The sequence below is a fragment of the Heptranchias perlo genome, chromosome 17 (genome assembly GCF_035084215.1).
Source record: "Heptranchias perlo isolate sHepPer1 chromosome 17, sHepPer1.hap1, whole genome shotgun sequence".
Taxonomy (NCBI): domain Eukaryota; kingdom Metazoa; phylum Chordata; class Chondrichthyes; order Hexanchiformes; family Hexanchidae; genus Heptranchias; species Heptranchias perlo.
This window is the reverse complement of record NC_090341.1, coordinates 13,341,899-13,362,486: the sequence shown is the minus strand read 5'-3', so window position 1 is coordinate 13,362,486 and position 20,588 is coordinate 13,341,899. Positions and strand designations below refer to the sequence as shown.

General features: G+C 43.2%; 1 protein-coding gene across 1 annotated transcript in view; it reads left to right on the top strand.

The window, feature by feature from the left end:
- Window positions 1-20,588, top strand: part of LOC137334066 (copine-9-like) — a 346,820-nt gene that overhangs the window by 242,969 nt on the left and 83,263 nt on the right. Inside the window, exon 8 of the mRNA XM_067998520.1 lies at window positions 13,172-13,235. Coding sequence (XP_067854621.1) covers window positions 13,172-13,235 — 64 coding nt within the window. The remainder of the gene's footprint in view (window positions 1-13,171; window positions 13,236-20,588) is intronic.

The window sequence follows — 20,588 nt, the reverse complement described above, 5'->3', positions numbered from 1 at the left end:
TGCAAGTTGGTGACTTTGATTGTCAGGAGGAGGGTGGTGGAGGCCAAACTTTGTCCCAAGTGACAGAGTGGCCTCCTGCAATGAGTGAGGGTCTCCCCCCACCCAACCTGTGAAATGGACCTTTGCAGCTGCCACAGGCTGACAACTGCAACAGGTCCATTTGAACTGGGAGTGTTTCCCCCAGTGTGGGAAACAGTCCCAGTTTGCTTTAAAATCCCACCCCTCCTCACATAATCCCTTAATCAGGTCAGTTAATGACCTGAACAAGCAAAGTAAATAGCGTCAAGTGGCATCCCGCTGACTTTAATTGCCTGCGGGATTCCCACCAGCGGGGGCTGCGCGTGCACGCCGGCGCGTCAGCGGGGAACCCGGAAGTGCGCGGGTTCGAGGCGGGCTCCGGTCCTGCTCCGGGATTTCCCGATTTTCGGGGGCCCCCCGCCAGGAACGCACCCGATAGCGGGTGCTAAAATGATGCCCATTATCAGATACAACTGCTAGGACAGAGGAAGCTTGACTAGTTGGACCTATGGTGGTCTTTTCCTGTCCTAAGCTGTCTTTGTTTTTGTGAAAGCACTCAAGAAGGTAAACAGTGAAAGATTATTTACACTGAATCAGTGAAAAGGCGACATAACTTTACGGTTAGTACTAGAATGGAGCTACTGTTTTAGCACCTTATCACCATGCAAAAAATGAGCAGTATAAAGGGAAATCCTGTCCTATGTCTATGTCCATCACACAAAAGTCTATACAATGGAATAGAACTGATCATTCCCATAAAACAAAGCTGCCAATTCAATCAAGGAAACAAACCATTTCAGGAAGTGAAGCCAGGAATCCAAACATTTATTATACTTAACATCTCACATTAAAAAAAAAACATTTTTGGCCTTTAAATGTACCCTGCTTTAATCCAAGGTTGGTAGTAGTGTGAATAGAACTACCATCTGGGAAAGCATCTTGAAGTTGCTGCAGGTACTAGGATAAATGCCTTGTTGGCCGAGTAAGCTGAATTTGTGTGAAGTGCGTAGATCAGGGCCGACTTGGATACATGAAAAAAAGTCAAAGATTTACTCATCATGTTTCTATCTGTTTTAAGTAAAGCTCTTTTTTACATTTGGTGTTCTCATGAGAGATCAGCATATTTCTGCGAGCGAAAGAGCTTATGGATCACCCTTTGAAGTTATCTCCCTTCTGTTTTTTTCCTTAAAAGGGAGCAGAACTGCAGCAAATTTATTTGGCAGCAATAGACAGCAATTGGAATGTATCAGCACATTTTTGTGTGGGTTTATGTCCCCTACATTGTGGGTTTTAATGCAATTAATTGTAAGGTGAGGCATTTTGGCATTCAGTAGGCATCCAGGGCGCAAGCTTAAAATTGGCGTTAGGCCCATTGCATATGCGAATCGGGGGCCTAACGCCTGTTTCTGGCCTCATGAAATTGATCTGCTACCTTTCACAGCGTGCACCGTGCATGCTACAGTCAGTTTTTTCAGGTGCTCACCAGTCAAACCATCAGTCCTTAAAGGGACCACTTAAGGCTGCCAACTAAAAGGGAAGTTTCGTGTTTTTTACTTACCTTGTTGTGGAGCCAGGAGGAGCTTGGGCCAGTGGATCTTGTTGCCCTCCTGTGACTGGCAAGCTGCCTCTGGGGCCATGGCTGGCGCACGCAGCTCACTGGTAGTATCCTAATGAGGCCAGCGGACCAATTTGCTGTGGTCCTGCCGCTGGCCTCATTAGAGTACAATCCGTGCTACACCAGGTGCAATTCAGGCGCGATCGATCCATTTTCTGGGCCTTTGGGTAGTATTTTCCCCCATTCTCTAATTTTACTGAAAAAGTATATGTGAGCATAAGTGGTTTCGCATACTTTATACCTGTGTCTACATCTTTGCTAAAGTTAGCGAACACAGGAAAATACAAAGTGTAATTTTCCGACTTGTGCTGTCAGTGGAGGGCCTCGCCCAGCAGGAGCACATATTGGCATTCTGCCGTGTACTGTGCACAATTCTCCGACCGTTTATAATAATGATCAGAGAATCATGCACAGTGCGCAGTGGAATCCCTGATGCACACTCTCAGTGGGCAAGGTTCCCCACCAGAATCACAAGGTCAGAAAATCACCCCTGTAGACTTTGGTATTTCATTAGGCATCCAAAACGAAATTGAACCCCCACAGCTTACTAGTACAAGCACTCTGTTTAACATTGTCTGTATTCAGGTCAGTCACAAGCCTATTACATATGGTTATCTGATGATCTATTTGCATTTAGATCAATTATTTGAGTCCCGTCAAAATTGCAGTCATTCAAATGGTCTAAAACTTCCAAATATAAGGGCATTAATGTACAATTATTTTATCAAGGTAAAATATTACTGACATTTTCTGACAAGTGCAGTATTTACTCTAGTTACAAAGATCCACATGTTTTAACTCACTCGTCGGGTAAAACGTGCTGAAACTTGCAGATTGTCTGATTGATGAGCTGGGGTGAAGCCTCTGAAGGTCAGTGAATCTGCTGCTGTGTAGACAATGCTCAAATTCCTAATTACTAACCAGAGCATTTAAAAGATCCTACCTGTAACTTCTCGCTCTTTTCAGTAGCATATTCTAAAAGTAGAATAACACTCAATGGAAAACAAACCAGAAAAGGGGCTGTTGCATATTTCTGATTGTAAACAATTTTACAACACCAAGTTATAGTCCAACAATTTTATTTGAAATTCACAAGCTTTCGGAGGCTTCCTCCTTCCTCAGGTGAATGTGGAAATGAAATCCTCGAACCTTTCGCATTTATAAATCACAGAACAATACCTGGTGATTACAGATAGTCTTTCCAACTGCCCGTTGCCAAGGCAATCACAGTGTGCAGACAGAGAGGTGTTACCTACAGGGCCACCGAATATACAAACAACAAAAAAAAACAGAGAGAGAGAGGCAGAAACATAGAAACATCCGGAAGGAAGAGAAAGACAGCAAATGACCCGTTATATTAAAAACAGATAACTTTTGTTCGCTGGTGGGGTTACGTGTAGCGTGACATGAACCCAAGATCCCGGTTGAGGCCGTCCTCATGGGTGTGGAACTTGGCTATCAATTTCTGCTCGACGATTTTGCGTTGTCGTGTGTCTCGAAGGCCGCCTTGGAGTACGCTTACCCGAAGGTCGGTGGCTGAATGTCCTTGACTGCTGAAGTGTTCCCCGACTGGGAGGGAACCCTCCTGTCTGGCGATTGTTGCGCGGTGTCCGTTCATCCGTTGTCGCAGCGTCTGCATGGTCTCGCCAATGTACCATGCTCTGGGGCATCCTTTCCTGCAATGTGGTTAGGGTGGAAGCTGGAAAAGTGGAGCATCGTGAGGTTGTCCGTGGGCTTGCGGTAGAGTGAGGTGCTGAGGTGCCCGTCTTTGATGGAGATTCGTGTGTCCAAGAAAGAAACTGATTCCGCACCCATGAGGACGGCCTCAACCGGGATCTTGGGTTCATGTCACACTACACGTAACCCCACCAGCGAACAAAAGTTATCTGTTTTTAATATAACGGGTCATATGCTGTCTTTCTCTTCCTTCCGGATGTTTCTATGTTTCTGCCTCTCTCTCTCTCTGTTTTTTTTTGGTTGTTTGTATATTCGGTGGCCCTGTAGGTAACACCTCTCTGTCTGCACACTGTGATTGCCTTGGCAACGGGCAGTTGGAAAGACTATCTGTAATCACCAGGTATTGTTCTGTGATTTATAAATGCGAAAGGTTCGAGGATTTCATTTCCACATTCACCTGAGGAAGGAGGAAGCCTCCGAAAGCTTGTGAATTTCAAATAAAATTGTTGGACTATAACTTGGTGTTGTAAAATTGTTTACAATTGTCAACCCCTGTCCATCACCGGCATCTCCACATCATGGCATATTTCTGAAGCATGAATGCTCCATTATTCCATGTTGTCTAATAGCATTTTCTTGTGAATACCAGGGGAAGATTGAAACTACAAAACAAAGGCTTGCAATCAGATTTTGCGCTATCACTAATGAAATCATTTTACTGCTTTCTAACCAAGTGCATTGAATGTCTCGAACTAACCTGCGAAAATTTGCAGGCTTGGTGCCTTATTAACCTGCATGGGTATACAAGCTTTCCATGTAACTCAGTTCTCTGACACGGGATTAGCTTCGGACTACTTCCATGTCTTGGTTGCTTCTCTTGTATGTTGCTGTCAGTGTAACTGTGAATATTTTAATAGTGAATTAACACCCAGTGTGTCCTTTCATTATAATTTCTTGTGAATGAGTTCTTCGTGTGTTCTGTAATGAAGCTAACTGTGAAAGATAAGACATACATTTAGGCTAGAACATGTTGGAATTGAATTGACAACTTGTGACTGGAATTATTTGTTTTTCTCTGTTTTCTAATTGGAAGTTTTATCAATTGTTTTGTGTAGTCAGCAGCTTAAGGCAATTTTAAAAATGTGTTTGTGTATTTTGTGCTTATTAAGGTGAAGAATGTTAGAATGATGAATGGAACATTTTTCATTTTGGGCACCCAGTATCAGCATTAAATATGCCTAGGTCAAATGAAGCGCGTATGGGATGGAGAGTAAAGCCCCCTCTATTTCTGCCCCATCAATGTGTCATAAGAGCCAATCTGGTGCTCCCAGGGAGCTCTGGGTGGGAAATTGCAAGTTTGAAGTGCCAGATTTTCCCTCCATTAATCAGGTTCTGTGGGCCTGTGATTTTCTAGGCCAGTGCTCCCTGCTGCTCTTTGTTGGGAGTGCCAGATTGGGGAATCAGCCCTATTACCTCAACTTCTGCAGCAGTGCAACACTCTTCCATTTCCTATACCAGCCGTGTCTCAGTGAGATCGTCAGTTAGTACCAAATTAGGGTGCAGTTTAGTGCTATGGGCCCATTCTCACAAAGAACCGGATTAAGACTTATTTCACATAGGACCCTCACATCCAGCAGATAATGGAGACTTTTAGCCCATCAGTCCAGGTGAGATTTGACCTCAGGTGAAGGTGAGGTCCCACTTAAAAGGCCATTATCAAACTCACTGCAGCATTTAATGCCCTTCAGATGAACCTTAATTTGAATAATTAGGTCCTTAGGTCCTGCTCTGCTGTAGAATAGATGCTATATTCATTATTATTAATGGTCCTTTATTTACTATACACTACATACAGTATACAACTTATCACATTAAATTATGCAGTGTATAATATTGTATTACTTGATGCACACGTTCTATCTTTGTAGCTTTTATTGAAGTGAGACAGACTACACTACAGTAGGAATCTAGCACTGGTGTACTGGAAACAAAGATTGGCCAGGAAAACAGTAAACGCGCAATGGCAGGGCTTCAAGACAGGGTTAGTTCAGGTACAAACCAGGCATATTCCCATAAGAAGGAAAGATGGGGAACCCAAAACTAGATCTCCCTGGATAACAAGGGAAATAGAGGTTAAAATAAAACAGAAAAAGGAGGTTTATGACATTTGTCAGGTACAGAATACAGTAGAAAACCAGGCAGAATACAGAGAGTGCAGGGGGAACTGAAAACGGATATAAGAGGGGCAAAGCGAGAGTATGAGATAAGATTAGCGGGTAACATAAAAGGGAACTCAAAAATCTTTTATAAACATATAAGAAGTAAAGGATAGTTAAAGGAATGGTGGGGCCGATTAGGGGCAAAAAAGGAAATATTCTTGTGGAGGCAGAGGGCATGACAGAGGATCTGAATGGGTACTTTGCATCTGTCTTCACAAAAGAAGAGGATGAAGTTAATGTTGCTGTAGAGGAGGGGGGAGTAGAGATATTGGATAGTATAAAAATAGATAGAAAGGAGGTGCTAAATAGGTTGACATCACTCAAAGTTAATAAGTCACCCGGTGCAGATGGGACCCATCTTAGGTTGCTCAGGGAAGCTAAGGTGACGATAGCAGAAACTCTGATCACAATCTTTCAATCCTTAGAGTCATAGAGTTATACAGCACGGATAGAGGCCCTTCGGCCCATCGTGTCTGCGCCGGCCATCAAGCCCTGTCTAATCTAATCCCATATTCCAGCATTTGGTCCGTAGCCTTGTATGCTATGGCATTTCAAGTGCTCATCCAAATGCTTCTTGAATGTTGTGAGGGTTCCTGCCTCCACAACCCTTTCAGGCAGTGAGTTCCAGACTCCAACCACCCTCTGGGTGAAAAAGTTCTTTCTCAAATCCCCTCTAAACCTCCCGCCTTTTACCTTGAATCTATGCCCCCTTGTTATAGAACCCTCAACGAAGGGAAAAAGCTCCTTAGTATCCATCCTATCTGTGCCCCTCATAATTTTGTACACCTCAATCATGTCCCCCCTCAGCCTCCTCTGCTCCAAGGAAAACAAACCCAATCTTCCCAGTCTCTCATCATAGCTGAAGCGCTCCAGCCCTGGTAACATCCTGGTGAATCTCCTCTGCACCCTCTCCAAAGCGATCACATCCTTCCTGTAGTGTGGTGACCAGAACTGCACACAGTACTCCAGCTGTGGCCTAACCAGTGTTTTATACAGCTCCATCATAACCTCCTTGCTCTTATATTCTATGCCTCGGCTAATAAAGGCAAGTATCCCATATGCCTTCTTTACCACCTTATCTACCTGTTCCGCCGCCTTCAGGGATCTGTGAACTTGCACACCAAGATCCCTCTGACCCTCTGTCTTGCCTAGGGTCCTCCCATTCATTGTGTATTCCCTTGCCTTGTTAGTCCCTCCAAAGTGCATCACCTCGCACTTTTCCGGGTTAAATTCCATTTGCCACTGTTCCGCCCATCTGACCAACCCATCTATATCGTCCTGCAGACTGAGGCTATCCTCCTCGCTATTTACCACCCTACCAATTTTTGTATCATCAGCGAACTTACTGATCATACCTTTTACATTCATATCCAAGTCGTTAATGTAGACCACAAACAGCAAGGGACCCAGCACCGATCCCTGTGGTACCCCACTGGCCACAGGTTTCCAGTCACAAAAACAACCTTCGACCATCACCCTTTGCCTTCTGCCACTAAGCCAGTTTTGTATCCAAAGTGCCAAGGCAAACTGGACTCCATGGGCTCGTAACTTCTTGACCAGTCTCCTGTGCGGGACTTTATCGAAGGCCTTACTGAAATCCATGTATACCACATCCACTGCGTTACCCTCATCCACACGCCTAGTCACCCCCTCAAAAAATTCAATCAAATTAGTCAGACATGATCTTCCCTTGACAAAGCCATGTTGACTATCCCTGATTAATCCTTGCTTCTCCAAGTGGAGACTAATTTTGTCCTTCAGAATTTTTTCCAATAATTTTCCTACCACTGATGTTAGGCTCACTGGCCTGTAGTTCCCCGGTTTTTCCCTACTCCCCTTCTTGAATAATGGTACTACATTAGCGGTTCTCCAGTCCTCTGGCACATGCCCTGTGGCCAGAGAGGTTCTGAATATATGTGTTAGAGCCCCCGCAATCTCCTCCTTTGCCTCACACAGTAGCCTGGGATACATTTCATCCGGGCCTGGGGATTTATCCATTTTTAGGCCTGCTAAAACCGCCAATACCTCCTCCCGCTCGATGTTAATGTGTTCGAGTATATCACAGTCCCCTTGCCGTATTTCTATGTCTACATCGTCCTTCTCCATAGTGAAAACAGATGCAAAAAATTCATTTAGAACCCCTCCTACATCTGCCGGCTCCACACACAGATTGCCATTTTTGTCCCTAATGGGCCCTATTTTTTCCCTAGTCATCCTCTTACCCTTAATATACTTATAAAACATCTTAGGATTTTCCTTTATTTTGCTCGCCAGTGTTATTTCATGGCCCCTCCTTGATCTCCTAATTTCTTTTTTAAGTATCCCCCTGCACTTTTTGTACTCCTCTAGGGCTTCCTCCGTCTTTAGCCTTTTGTATCTGCCAAAAGCCCTCCTTTTTTTCCTAATCCATTCTCGTATATCCCCTGACATCCAAGGTTCCTTGGAGTTCTTGGAACCACCCTTGACCTTTACGGGAACATGTTGCCATTGTATGGTCTCAATCTCCCTTCTGAAAGACTCCCATTGCTCCGATGCGGATTTTCCTACAAGCAGCTGATCCCAGTCCATTTTGGCCAGATCCTGCCTTATTCTATTAAAATCGGCCTTCCCCCAATTTAGAACCTTTATTTCCAGCCCCTCCCTGTCCTTTTCCATGACCACCTTAAATCTCACCGAATTATGGTCACTGTCACCAAAGTGCTCACCTACTAGCACTTCTTCCACTTGGCCGGCCACATTCCCTAGAATTAGGTCCAGTACCGCCCCCTCTCTTGTAGGACTTTCTACATGCTGGCTCAAAAAGCTCTCCTGGATGCACGTTAAGAATTTTGTACCCTCTAAGCCTTTTACACTCTGAGTATCCCAGTTAATATTGGGGAAGTTGAAATCCCCCACTATTATTACCCTATTATTTGCACAATTTTCTGAGATTTGCCTACATATCTGTTCCTCTATCTCCCCCTGACTGTTTGGGGGCCTATAGTACACTCCCATCAAAGTGCTTGCTCCCTTTTTGTTTTTAAACTCCACCCATATGGCCTCATTAGAGGAACCTGCTAATATATCATCCCTCCTTATGGCAGTAATTGATTCTTTAATTAATATTGCGACCCCCCCCTCCTCTTATACCTCCCCCTCTGTCTTGCCTGAAGATTCTGTACCCCGGAATATTGAGCTGCCAGTCTTGCCCCTCCCTCAACCATGTCTCTGTGACAGCAACAATATCATACTCCCATGTGTTTATCAACACCTTCAGTTCATCCACCTTATTCGCAAGACTCCTTGCATTAAAATAGATGCCATCCAGCCTTGCCCTTACATATTTGCCCTGTCTTCCAAGCTGACTTGTTTTTTTCTCTATATTTGGCTGCACATCACCCCCTATTGTAGCTCCACTCTGTATCCCATACCCCTGCCAAGTTAGTTTAAACCCCCCCCAACAGTGCTAGCAAACCTCCCCGCAAGGATATTTGTCCCGCTCTGGTTCAGGTGCAACCCGTCCGACTTGTACAAGTCCCACCTTCCCCAGAAGCAGGCCCAGTGATCCAGGAAACTGAAACCCTCCCTCCTGCACCAACTCTTTAGCCACGCATTCATCTGCTCTATCCTCCTATTTCTATACTCACTAGCCCGTGGCACTGGGAGTAATCCAGAGATTACAACCTTTGAGGTCCTGCTCTTTAATCTGCTACCTAGCTCCCTAAATTCTTGATGCAGGACCTCATCTCCCTTCCTACCTATGTCGTTGGTCCCAATGTGGACCACGACCTCTGCCTGCTTCCCCTCCCCCTTGAGAATGCCCTGTAGCCGCTCAGTGACATCCATGACCCTGGCACCAGGGAGGCAACAAACCATCCTGGAGTCACGTTTACGGCCACAGAAACGCCCGTCTGTTCCCCTTACGATAGAATCCCCTACCACTATAGCTCTTCCACTCTTTTTCCTCCCAGCCTGTGCAGCAGAGCTACCCCTGGTGCCAGGAAGTTGGCTGCTGCTGCCTTCCCCTGATAAGTTATCCCCCTCAACAATATCCAAAGCGGTATATTTGTTTGAGAGGGGGACGGCCACAGGGGACCCCTGCACTGCCTGCCTGCTCTTCTTACTCTGCCTGGTGGTCACCCAATTACTTCCTGCCTGTACAACCTTTACCTGCGGTGTGACCATCTCACTAAACGTGCTATCCACGACGTTCTCAGCATCGCGAATGCTCCATAATGAATCCATCCGCAGCTCCAGTGCCGCAATGCGGTTTGTCAGTAGCTGCAGCTGGATACATTTCCCGCACACATGGTCGTCAGGGACACCGGAAGGGTCCCTGATTTCCCACATAGAGCAGGAAGAGCATAACACGGGGCTGGGCTGTCCTGACATGACTTACCCTTTAACTAATTAATTCAAATTAAATGAATCCCACCAATTTCACTTCAATTAAAAGGTATACTCAAGGGCCCTTGCTGAACAGCAGTCCCCCACTACACAACAGAGACCCGAGAATCCACAAACTCTAACCTTAGACAAATTCAGCAGGAAAATACTCACCAGCCTTCTTGGATATTGAAGTGGTGCTAGAGGACTGGAGGATTGCAAATGTTACACTCCTGTTCAAAAAAGGGGAGAGGGATAAACCTGGTAACTACAGAACAATCAGTCTAATGCAATGGTGGGAAAACTTCTAAAGACCATTGTCAAAGCCAAAATTAATTCTCATTTGGAGAAGCATGGTTAATAAGGGACAGCCAGCATGGATTTGTTAAAGGTACATCGTGTCTGACTAACCCGATTGAGTTCTTTGATGAAGTAACAGAGAGGGTTGATGAAGGTAGTGCAATAGATGCTTTATATATGGACTTTCAAAAGGCATTTGATAAAGTACCACATATCAGACTTACTTGGAAAATAGAAGGACATGGTGGTAACTTGGGTACCTAATTGGCTAAGGGATAGGAGGCAGAGAGTAGCGGTAAACGGATGTTTTTCTGACTCGAGAGAAGTATGCAATGGGGTCCCCCAGGAGTCGGTATTGGGACCATTGCTTTTCTTGTTGTATATAAATGACCTGGACTTGGGTATAGGGAGTACAATTTCTAAGTTTGCAGATGATACAAAACTTGGCAATGTAGTAAATAGTGAGCAGGATAGTAGCAGACTTCATAGAATCATAGAATGATTACAGCACAGAAGGAGGCCATTCGGCCCATCGAGCCTGTGCCGGCTCTTTGTAAGAGCAATCCAGTTAGTCCCATTCCACCGCTCTTTCCCCGTAGCCCGGCAAATTTTTTCCCTTCAAGTATTTATCCAATTCCTTTTTGAAAGCCATGATTGAATCTACTTCCGTCACCATTTCAGGCAGCACATTCCAGATCATAACTACTCACTGCATAAAAAAAGTTTTTCCTTATGTCACCTTCAGGAGGACATAGACAGGCAGGTGAAATGGGCAGACACATGGCAGATCCAATTTAATGCAGAAAAGTGTGAAGTGATGCACCTTGGGAGGAGCAACATGAAGAGGCAGTGTAATCTAAATGGCACCATTTTGAGGGAGATGCAAGAGCAGAGGGACCTGGGGGTACATATTCACAAACCTTAGAAGGTGGCAGGGTGAGTTGATGAGGCAGTTAAGGAAGCATATGAGATACTTGGCTTTGTAGATAGGGGCATTGAATACAAAAACCAGGAAGTCATACTAAACCTTTACAGATCACTAGGTAGGCCCTAGCTGGAGTATTGTGTACAATTCTGGGCACCACACTTTAGGAAGGATGTCAAGGCCTTGGAGAGGATACAGAGGAGGTTTATCATAGTATCATAGTAGGTACAGCACTGGAGGAGGCCATACAGCCCATCATGCTTGTGCTGGCTCTTTGAAAGAGCTATCCAATTAATCGTGATCCCTTGCCCTTTTCCTCATAGCCCTGTAAATTTTTTCCCTTCAAATATTTATCCAATTCCCTTTTGAAAGTTACTGTTGAATCTGCTTCCACCGCCCTTTCAGGCATTGCATTCCAGATCATTACAACTCGCTGTGTAAAACATGTTTCCTCATGTCGCCTCTGGCTCTTTTGCCAATCACTTTAAATCTGTTTCCTCTGGTTACGGACCCTTCTGCCACTGGAAACAGTTTCTCCTTATTTACCCTGTCAAAACCGTTCATGATTTTAGAACACCTCTAGCAAATCTCCCCTTAACCTTCTCCGTTCCAGGGAGAACAACTCCAGCTTCTCCAGTCTCTTCGCATAACTGAAGTCCTTCATCCTTGGTACCATTCTAGTAAATCTCTATTTCGCACGCTCCCTATGGCCTTGGCATCTTTCTTAAAGTGTGGTGCCCAGAATTCTACACAATACTCCAGCAGGGGCCTAACCAGTGTTTTATGAAGGTTTAGCTTCACTTCCTTGCTTTTGTACTCTATGGGGTAAATTTTAACTCCAAGAATGAGTGGGCTGGGGGTGGGTGAAAAGGTAAAAATTGTATAAAAGTAAAAGCCGACCCCATCTTGCCTCCAACCCGCCCAACCCTGGGAAACACCACTGTATACTTCCCTCTAGTCTGAAAAACAACCATTCACTGCTACTCTCTGCTCTCTGTCCCTTAGCCAATTTTGTATCCACGCTGCCATTGTTCCTTTAATCCTATGGGCTTTAATTTTGCTAACAAGTCTATTATGTGGTACTTTATCAACTGCCTTTTGAAAGTCCATATACACAAAATCAACCGCACTACCCTCATCAACCCTCTCCGTTACTTTATCAAAGAACTCAATCAAGTTAGTCAAACACGTTTTTCCTTTAACAAATCTGTGCTGACTTTCATTTATTAACCTATATATTTCCAAATGCCAATTAATTTTGACTCGGATTATTGTCTCTAAAAGTTTCCCAGGATGATACCAGGGATGAGGGACTTCAGTTATGTGAAGGGGTTGGAGAAGCTGGGATTGTTGTCCTTAGAGCTGAGAAGGCTAAGGGGGGACCTAATAGAGGTACTCAAAATTATGAGAGGTTTTGATAGAGCAAGTAGGGAGAAACTGTTTCCTCTGGCAAGTGCATCGGTAACCAGAGACCACAGATTTAAAATAATTCGCAAATGAACTAGAGGGGAAATGAGGAGAAATTTTTTCACACAGAGGATTGTTAAGACCTGAAATGCACTACCATGAAAGGCTGGTGGAAGCAGATTCCAAAGGAACTTTCAAAAGGCAATTGGACATTTACTTGAAGAGGACTAATTTTCAGGGTCATAGGGAAAAAGCTGGGTTGTGGGATTAAATTGGACAGCTCTTTCAAAGAGACAGCACAGCATGATGGGCTGAATGGTCTCCTTCTGTGCTGTAAGATTCTGTGATTGTGTAATTCTATATAGTGGCACATATTGTGTCAAATATAAGAGCTGTTGCTGTAAATTATGGGAATAAATCATTTCTGGTTTTGGTTCTAATTAACTGAAGTAGTCTTGCCTTGTCATATTTTAACAAGGTGCAAAGCTGCCAGAGCAGACCTCAGAGGCTAAAAGTCCGTCTTTAATTGTGTGCGGTAGGACGGCTCCCAGGCCTCAATCTGTCATCTTTCTGGGTCTCTGTAATAAACTGTGTTGCCTTTACCCAATGAATGATGGTCTGTTCTTTCTCTTTCTGTTTCTCCAGGGGCCTTCCTGGCAAAAAATGTGGAACAGTGATCTTGTCTGCCGAAGAACTGAGCAACTGTCGGGTTAGTGCTGGCAACATTACCTCTCCGTTGCTCTGATTTCCGAACAGTCTGTGAACTGGCATTAATGTGTTTTTTTTCATACACTTTTTAGTAAGGGCTCAGCACTATATCCTTGTCTGTCTGTATGTTTGTGTGGTTTTTTTAGTAACACAGACTGATAAGATGTGACATCTAACAAAAACTGTAAAATCCCATGAATTGATGGCTCAGTGTGATAGCAACTGAAAGTCATAGCGCCCCACAGCTGCCGTAAAATTATTGTGCTCCAGACACTCCGACAGGAATTAAGGAAGCTGACAGGTTCAGAAACATTCTTCCGTGAGTCATCCATCGTAAAGATGTCTACCTTTTCGCAGTGGATTTAAGAAGTGTTTGCTTTGTGTTATCATATGCTGAACTCTTCCTTCCACTCCATTGGCTCTGGACCTGTGTGATTGGCAGTAATACAGGGCCAAAGATTGGAGTTCAGCAGCATGCAGAATCCACTCATGTCCCTCTAAGGAAGCTCCAAAGCCTCGGCCAGTGCTGCTCTTGTCAGCAGGTGCACAAGACTAGCCTGAAGTGGCTGGTCCACCCGCATTTTTTGGGGAGGAGTAGTTTTTTTTTAAAAATTGCTCTGTCCCCACTGATGACTTCCCAGTCGCAGCTAAACAGAAGCAGGGTGCTTCCCTGTGGGGCGGTGGAGGTGGTGGGGGCAGAATTGGAGGGAGTCTTCACAATGTCACTCATTTTGAAGCAAGCCCCCGTGCATTCAGTTACCCAAAGTTTGTGCATGGGCCCAAGGAAGCTATGGAAAAGATGAGGAAAATAATAATAATAAAATAGTGAAGAGTAGGTATATGGACTTTATTGGGATAGGAGGACCAGAGGCATAATTATAAGGTGAAAGTGCAACAAACGTATCCCAAATCAAAGATTAGAGACCATAAATTACTGTTTGTGATATTAGTGGACAAATGATGAATGCATTCATTACATTTAAAATAAGTAGCAGACAAAGAAATCTCATGCAAACATATTAAGTGTACGCTAACATCACGAACAGTAATTTATAGATTTAACTTCTTGATGTTTAGAGTTGTCAATGTATGGAATAGACTGCCACCTTGTGAGTAAATACTGACATAGACAAGAATAGGAATCTTAACTCAAGAACTCCAGAAACATGTTTCCCTCAAAAATCCCAGGGTGCAATCTGAAGATATAAGTTTCTGGTCTTCCTCTTCTGTCTCTTGTACCCTTCATACTTCTGCCCAATTACTATTCCTTTCCCTTGTGCCTCTAATGCTCCACTTCTGCTACGCTCTGTACCTCTGATGCTTCATGATAGTGCTTACTGTCTATATCCACCTTCCATGTGCCCCCAAGTCTGCTACCTCTTGACTAATGTGCATTTTAGTCTCTCTCATTCCCTGATGTGCCTCCAAATTCCATTTCCTTCTGATGTAGCTTAATGTAAATATTGTTTCCACTACTGCTGTTGTTCTCACAGTGAGATGGAGCATGATTTTGACCTGGAGCTGGGAACTCAGCGGGTGGGTAGATATTCACATGGGAAACCTGAAAGTGAGTTGCGTGCATCGGAATCTGCGACCGCAACTCAACTGAAGGTAATTATTTTTGCTTCTGGCTTTCCTGAGCGACAGCCAGCCAGATTCACAGGTTGGTTGCCTGTCGGGAGGGAAAACAGCCGGGAATCGGAGAGGATTGAGTGGGGCGAGATTGTCGGCTGTGGAGGACATCAGGGTGGGGGGGGTCTCCCTTTGGGAGGGTCTCGGCTATCGGGTAGGGTCTCCCATCAAGAGGGGCGGGGTCAGCCGATCGCAGGGGAGTCGGCTGATCGTGGATCTGCGATCGCAGCAGTTAAGTTTTTTTTAACAATGTTTCTCTTTATTCAGAGTACAGCGAATCATCAAATATTCTACGCATATTCAAATATTTCTCCAATATTTCTCTTTATAATAATCTGCGTCACTGGGCACATCATACAAGACGTGCATATTTGGACATCTGCAAAGAACACTTTTCAAGGTTAACTAAGAATAATTCTCGCTACAATATTCCCAGCTTTAGGCATTTGGAAATGAAGACCCACGATAAAACAACAATTTGAGCAAATGAGCACTTCAATTAAAACATTGGTTGTTTTGGTAATTACATCATTTCTTTTCACAGTTTGTGTACAGAAACAACTATTAACCGGTTTCCTTTATATTAAAGTCATGTACAAATGGTATAGAGAAAGATGCATCTATGGAACACAGAGTTAACAACTGACACAACAAACGATGCTCCATGCTACATCAAGCCACCTGTTTTCAAAAGATCATTTATTTAAAAACGTACACAAACTGGTCCAGTCTCTTAAGGATAAGGCAAGGCTCAAAACAATCAATCACCAATGATATCTGCAAAGTGAATTTTTAGTCTCACAGCTTATGGTTACCATAATGACAATACCTGTATATATTTTGCATAAGTTGCAAATCTTTTACCTACTTCTGTTCTGACATTTATCTTCAGCATGGTTCCGACAGTATCAGTTTCTAATGTTTTGTGTAATGTAGAAGGGGGTTTCCACTGCTTGGCATTTCCTCTACACAGTGTCATTCAGTTTATGATTCTTCCCATGGATTCAGCATGCCAAAATTCTAATGTTAGCGTTTCTGTCACATCTGAGACAATGGGGGTAATTTTAACCCCCAAGAACGGCTGGGTTGGGGGCGGGTGGGAGTTGAAAATAGTTGTTTATTGGGTCGTGACCGCAACCCAGCTTCACTTCTGGGTTTAACGTGGGCGGTAAAAGTCCAGGCTTCCCACTGGGAATTCAAAGTCCGAAAATTTTCCAGTTGCGACCCAAAGAAACAACTATTTTCACCTCCACCCTCCCCAACCCACCCGTTCTTGGTGTTAAAATCACCCCCAATGTCAATGAGAGGTAGCAGCAGAATTGCAAGGTAAGGTCCTAGGCTTGTATACCTTCAAATTCTCTTGCATTTTCTTCAGTATGGAATGGATGACAGGCGCCTGGACGTCTTCTGATTTTCTGAGATCTGAGATGGTTACATTTCAGGGATTCATTATGCATTATTTCTATAGGGCCCACTGTAATTGTTCTGATAGTACATTCTCAGCTAGTATCTACAACTTTCATGAAGAGGTTACTGCTTGGAATCTGCTGGCTCACAAATGACTTGTGGCAGCCTTCACAGTTGATTGCTCCTGTAGTTTCCTTTATAGTTCATTCAGACACAAAGGCTGGATATTCAGTGTTACATGGCTGGAGAACTTGCTTAGGTCTCTGTGCTCATGGATCCGGCCCTTCTCGCCTCCTTTTCACTGGCGAGATTGAGAAGCCATGGGAAATCCCATGCAGGTAAAATAAAATTTGCTTCACGCTTAGAATCAACAAAAAATTAAGCACCTCAACTATTTCAGTGAGGTAATTTGCCCCTTTAACAATCTGCCCACCACAATTAAATGCGGACGGGACTTCCGGATATCGGATGTGCGCGCGCATCCAAACGCGCCTGGGTTAAGCCCGGAAGTGGGCGCATTGGAGCCGGATTGCGGTCGCACTTCACAAAGTTGCTATTTTAACCTCCCACCCACCCCAAACCCACCTGTTCTTTGGGGTTAAAATTACCTCCGTGGATTCAGGGGACCCTAGTAGGAAAAAAAGATATCCAGGATCCTTTATGATTTGAAACCAGTCTATTCCCATTATACATAACAAAAAATGTATAAATTATCCAGGTAACCAATGCATTTTTTTTCACAACCATCAGTATATCGAAATTTACGTGGCAAGGGCAAATTAGGAGGGAGTGTGTCTCAGAGGCACATCAGGAGTAGAGGCAGAGACATATTAATCAGGAGGGTACAATTCGCAGGAGTTTTTAACTGTTCATGGGAGAAGGACAGCAAATGTGGGAGTCCCTCATCTAATGCAAGGAACTTGAGCAGTCACCTTAAGTCATCAAGCTACTAAGGGCCCTAAATGAAATGAGTTTAATGGTTACAATCTAGGAACATAGGCACAGGAGTAAGCCATGCAACTCCTCGAGCCTGTTTGGCCATTCAGTTAGATCATGGCTGATTTGTACTTTACCCTCCTTTGTTCCAGATCCCTTGATACCCTTACCTAACAAAAATCTGTTACTCAACCTTGAAATGTTCAATTGACCCAGCATCCACAGCTTTTTAGGGGAGTGCCTTCCAGATTTTCACCACCCATTGGGTAAAAAAGTGCTTCCTGATTTCACGCTTAAATTGCCTGGCTCTAATTTTAAAATTATGCCCCCTTGATCTGGATTCACCCACCAGAGGGAATAGTTCCCCTGCACCTACCCTATCGAATCCTTTTATCATTTTAAATACCTCAATTTTAATTTAGTACCAAATGGTCATAAGTCCACACTACAGAAAAATTCAAACCAGAAATGTCAAGTCTGAGTCTCACAGACTTGGATCTGTTTTTAGAACCTCACTAAAAATATCCTAGATCTTATGGAATTTTTAAAAAAATAGATACTTTTATTGATTCTGTTGGAATCAGGAGAAATTCCTCTAAACATAATGTAAACAGTGATTTTAGTATCTAACACTTTGATGAGGTGGAAATGGTTGGCAAGGACTCTTGAATCAGAATTTAGTCCAACTTGTGCAAAAATACCACCAAAAGTTAACTCTATTAATGTCTCCTTAATTTTTGATAGTTTTTTTTTGCTCATCAAGATGAGAAATTTGTTTTTGTGTCATCATCATAATCTTAAGGATGAGGGAAGGGGTCAGGAGAATGATTAGCTTAGCAGTAACATCTCACAGAGTAAGTGCATTGGGGAGGCACAGGAATTTTTTTCATAAACAGGAACATAGCAGAGGAAACCTGGGACAAGAGGTGAAAATTGTGATGCTTTGAAAAATTGTCGTAGCTGACAGGTATATGTCTGTGAGGAAGTGATCTACTGCTGAGGGTGTATAGACTCAGCACGACATCTGCACATCACGAGTTCCATCAAAGGGAAACCATTCCTTTTGCCATTATTGTCATCTCCCTCTTTGATTAGCAAACCTTTCAAAAATCAAAAAAGAGCTTGTTCCCATCTTGCCGAGATTCTGCTAGCTTCAATGACCGATGCTGATTTGATTTGATTGTGATTTTTTTTCAATTACTCATATAATTCCCTTTCAGTAGTTAATAAGACGAGCCTCCCAATCTGCAGCAGAGAGTGTTTAAAGATGCATTTCTCACAAGCTGCTTGTGTTGCATTAGCCTGACCTGTAGGCGCTCAGTGTTGATTGAGCACGGAAGGGGACGTGATGGTGCAACACTTAAAGACCATGGATGACGTCAAACATTTCTTATGAAGGGCTCTGATATTGTTAGAGCATTTCCCAGAGGTTAAGAAGTGTTTTATGTCTGCTCTCGCATTAATATTTTATTGACTTCAGAATAAATGTGAAAGGCAGATGCAGCAAGAGAGTGAAAATCAAAGATAGCGTTGAGACTGCACAACGACTTTAACTGTCAAGATCTGACAGATGCTCTTGCAATCTGTACGGGTCAGCTGCTGGGATCAGACAGACCAGGTCAAATTGACTTCATGAGCAAGTAATGTCCTTCTGCCACCTTCAAAGTAACGCGCAATACTTTTGCTCAATAATGTTGACGGAAACTATTTTTTGGTATCAGAAAATCATAGAACGCATTTATCCCTAAAAACGCTTTCATGTGGGAGTGTACCCAAGGTCATACATGTAGCTCTTCCACATCAGCTACACTGCTCAATGCAAATGGGCTAACCTGCCTAGTTGCAGCGGAGATCCCCTTTCCCTTGGGCTTCATGAGCTGCCGTTGGATTCAAATTGCTTCCCATGCAGACCTTTGGTTAAAATTGCAGTTGGGTCCTGATGACACCATCGGAGCCCAATCTGCACATTTACAGAAGGATCCCACTGGTTTCTAACAGGTGTTTCTCTCGCCTGCTCAGAAGAGCAGGTTAATATTGGAACCTGTGGAAGGAGAGCGAGATCTGGCAGGTTTCTGTTGGGCGGGCAGTTAAAATCACCCATATAGTCTCTGCCTCAATAGTTACTTGTTCTAATAACCCTCTGTGTGGGAAATCTTTTTTTCGAATTTCTCCCTTCATTGTTCCAGTCATAATCCCGAGTCAATGGCAATTGTTACTGATTTGCCAACCAATAGAAGCAATCTTTCATTATTTACTTTATCCTCTTAAAACCTTTCAGAATTTTAAAAACTTCTATTAGATTTGTGTTTTAATCATCTCTGCTCCAGCAGGAAAATAAAACATTTTTAGAGCCTATCTTAATGAGTATAACCTCTGTAATAATCACATATAATGCAATATTTAGAATTTTGCTGATTGACATGATATTAGCTTGGTATAAGATCAGGTCAAACTGAACATTTTTTGCACTTAGTTGTTTTCAGTTCTATAGCTAGCTGTTTTAGAAGATGGAATAATTAATATTTTCTGTCAAAAGTGCAGTCTTTCCCTACATCATAGATACCAGTTCGTTAGGTACCATTTTTCATTGCATAATAATCCAATTATCACTTCCTTTTTTTTACTTCACACAGCAGTCCTGCCCTTCACTTAAATTTTGAAGTAATTTAATTTTGCTTTATATCATGTTGTTTCAAAGATTATATTCAGTTTAATGCTTCAAACAAGAAGGGAGCATTTGATAGGTTTGCAGAACCTCTGGCCATGTACATTATTTGGATTTGTCTTTACAGAAAGTATTTTGCATGAGGCTATCATCACATCCTGAAAAAAGACACATATTAAAATGCTGTGGGCTCTGGCACCATTAAAAGGTGATGCAACTCCTACATTGACAAGCCTAATGACAAGCTAGATATATGCATGAGAGAGAAAAGAATAGAAGGTTATGCTTATGGGGTTAGATGAAGAGGGGTGGGCGGAGGCTCATGTGGAGCATAAACATTGGCATGGACCAGTTGGGCCGAATGGCCTGTTTCTGTGCTGTAAATTCTATGTAACTATGTAAAAAAATCACTACCAACTGGAAAACATTACATTCCTTTGAATGCTCTCTCCAAGTACCTTCATATGTCTCTTTTTCATACCCTCTTGCGCTGTTTTTGACTTTCTTGGACTACATGCTGTTTATATCTTTAGAATTATAGATCATAGAGTTTGGCCCATCGTACCTGTGCTGTTTCTCTTAAAGAGTTATCCCTTTAGTCACATTCCCTTTCTCTTTCCCCACACCCGTTTAATTTCCGTTTTCATTTTAAAATTTTTATCCACTTTCCTTTTGAAAGTGTGATGGATTCTTCTTCCATCATTGTTTCTGTTG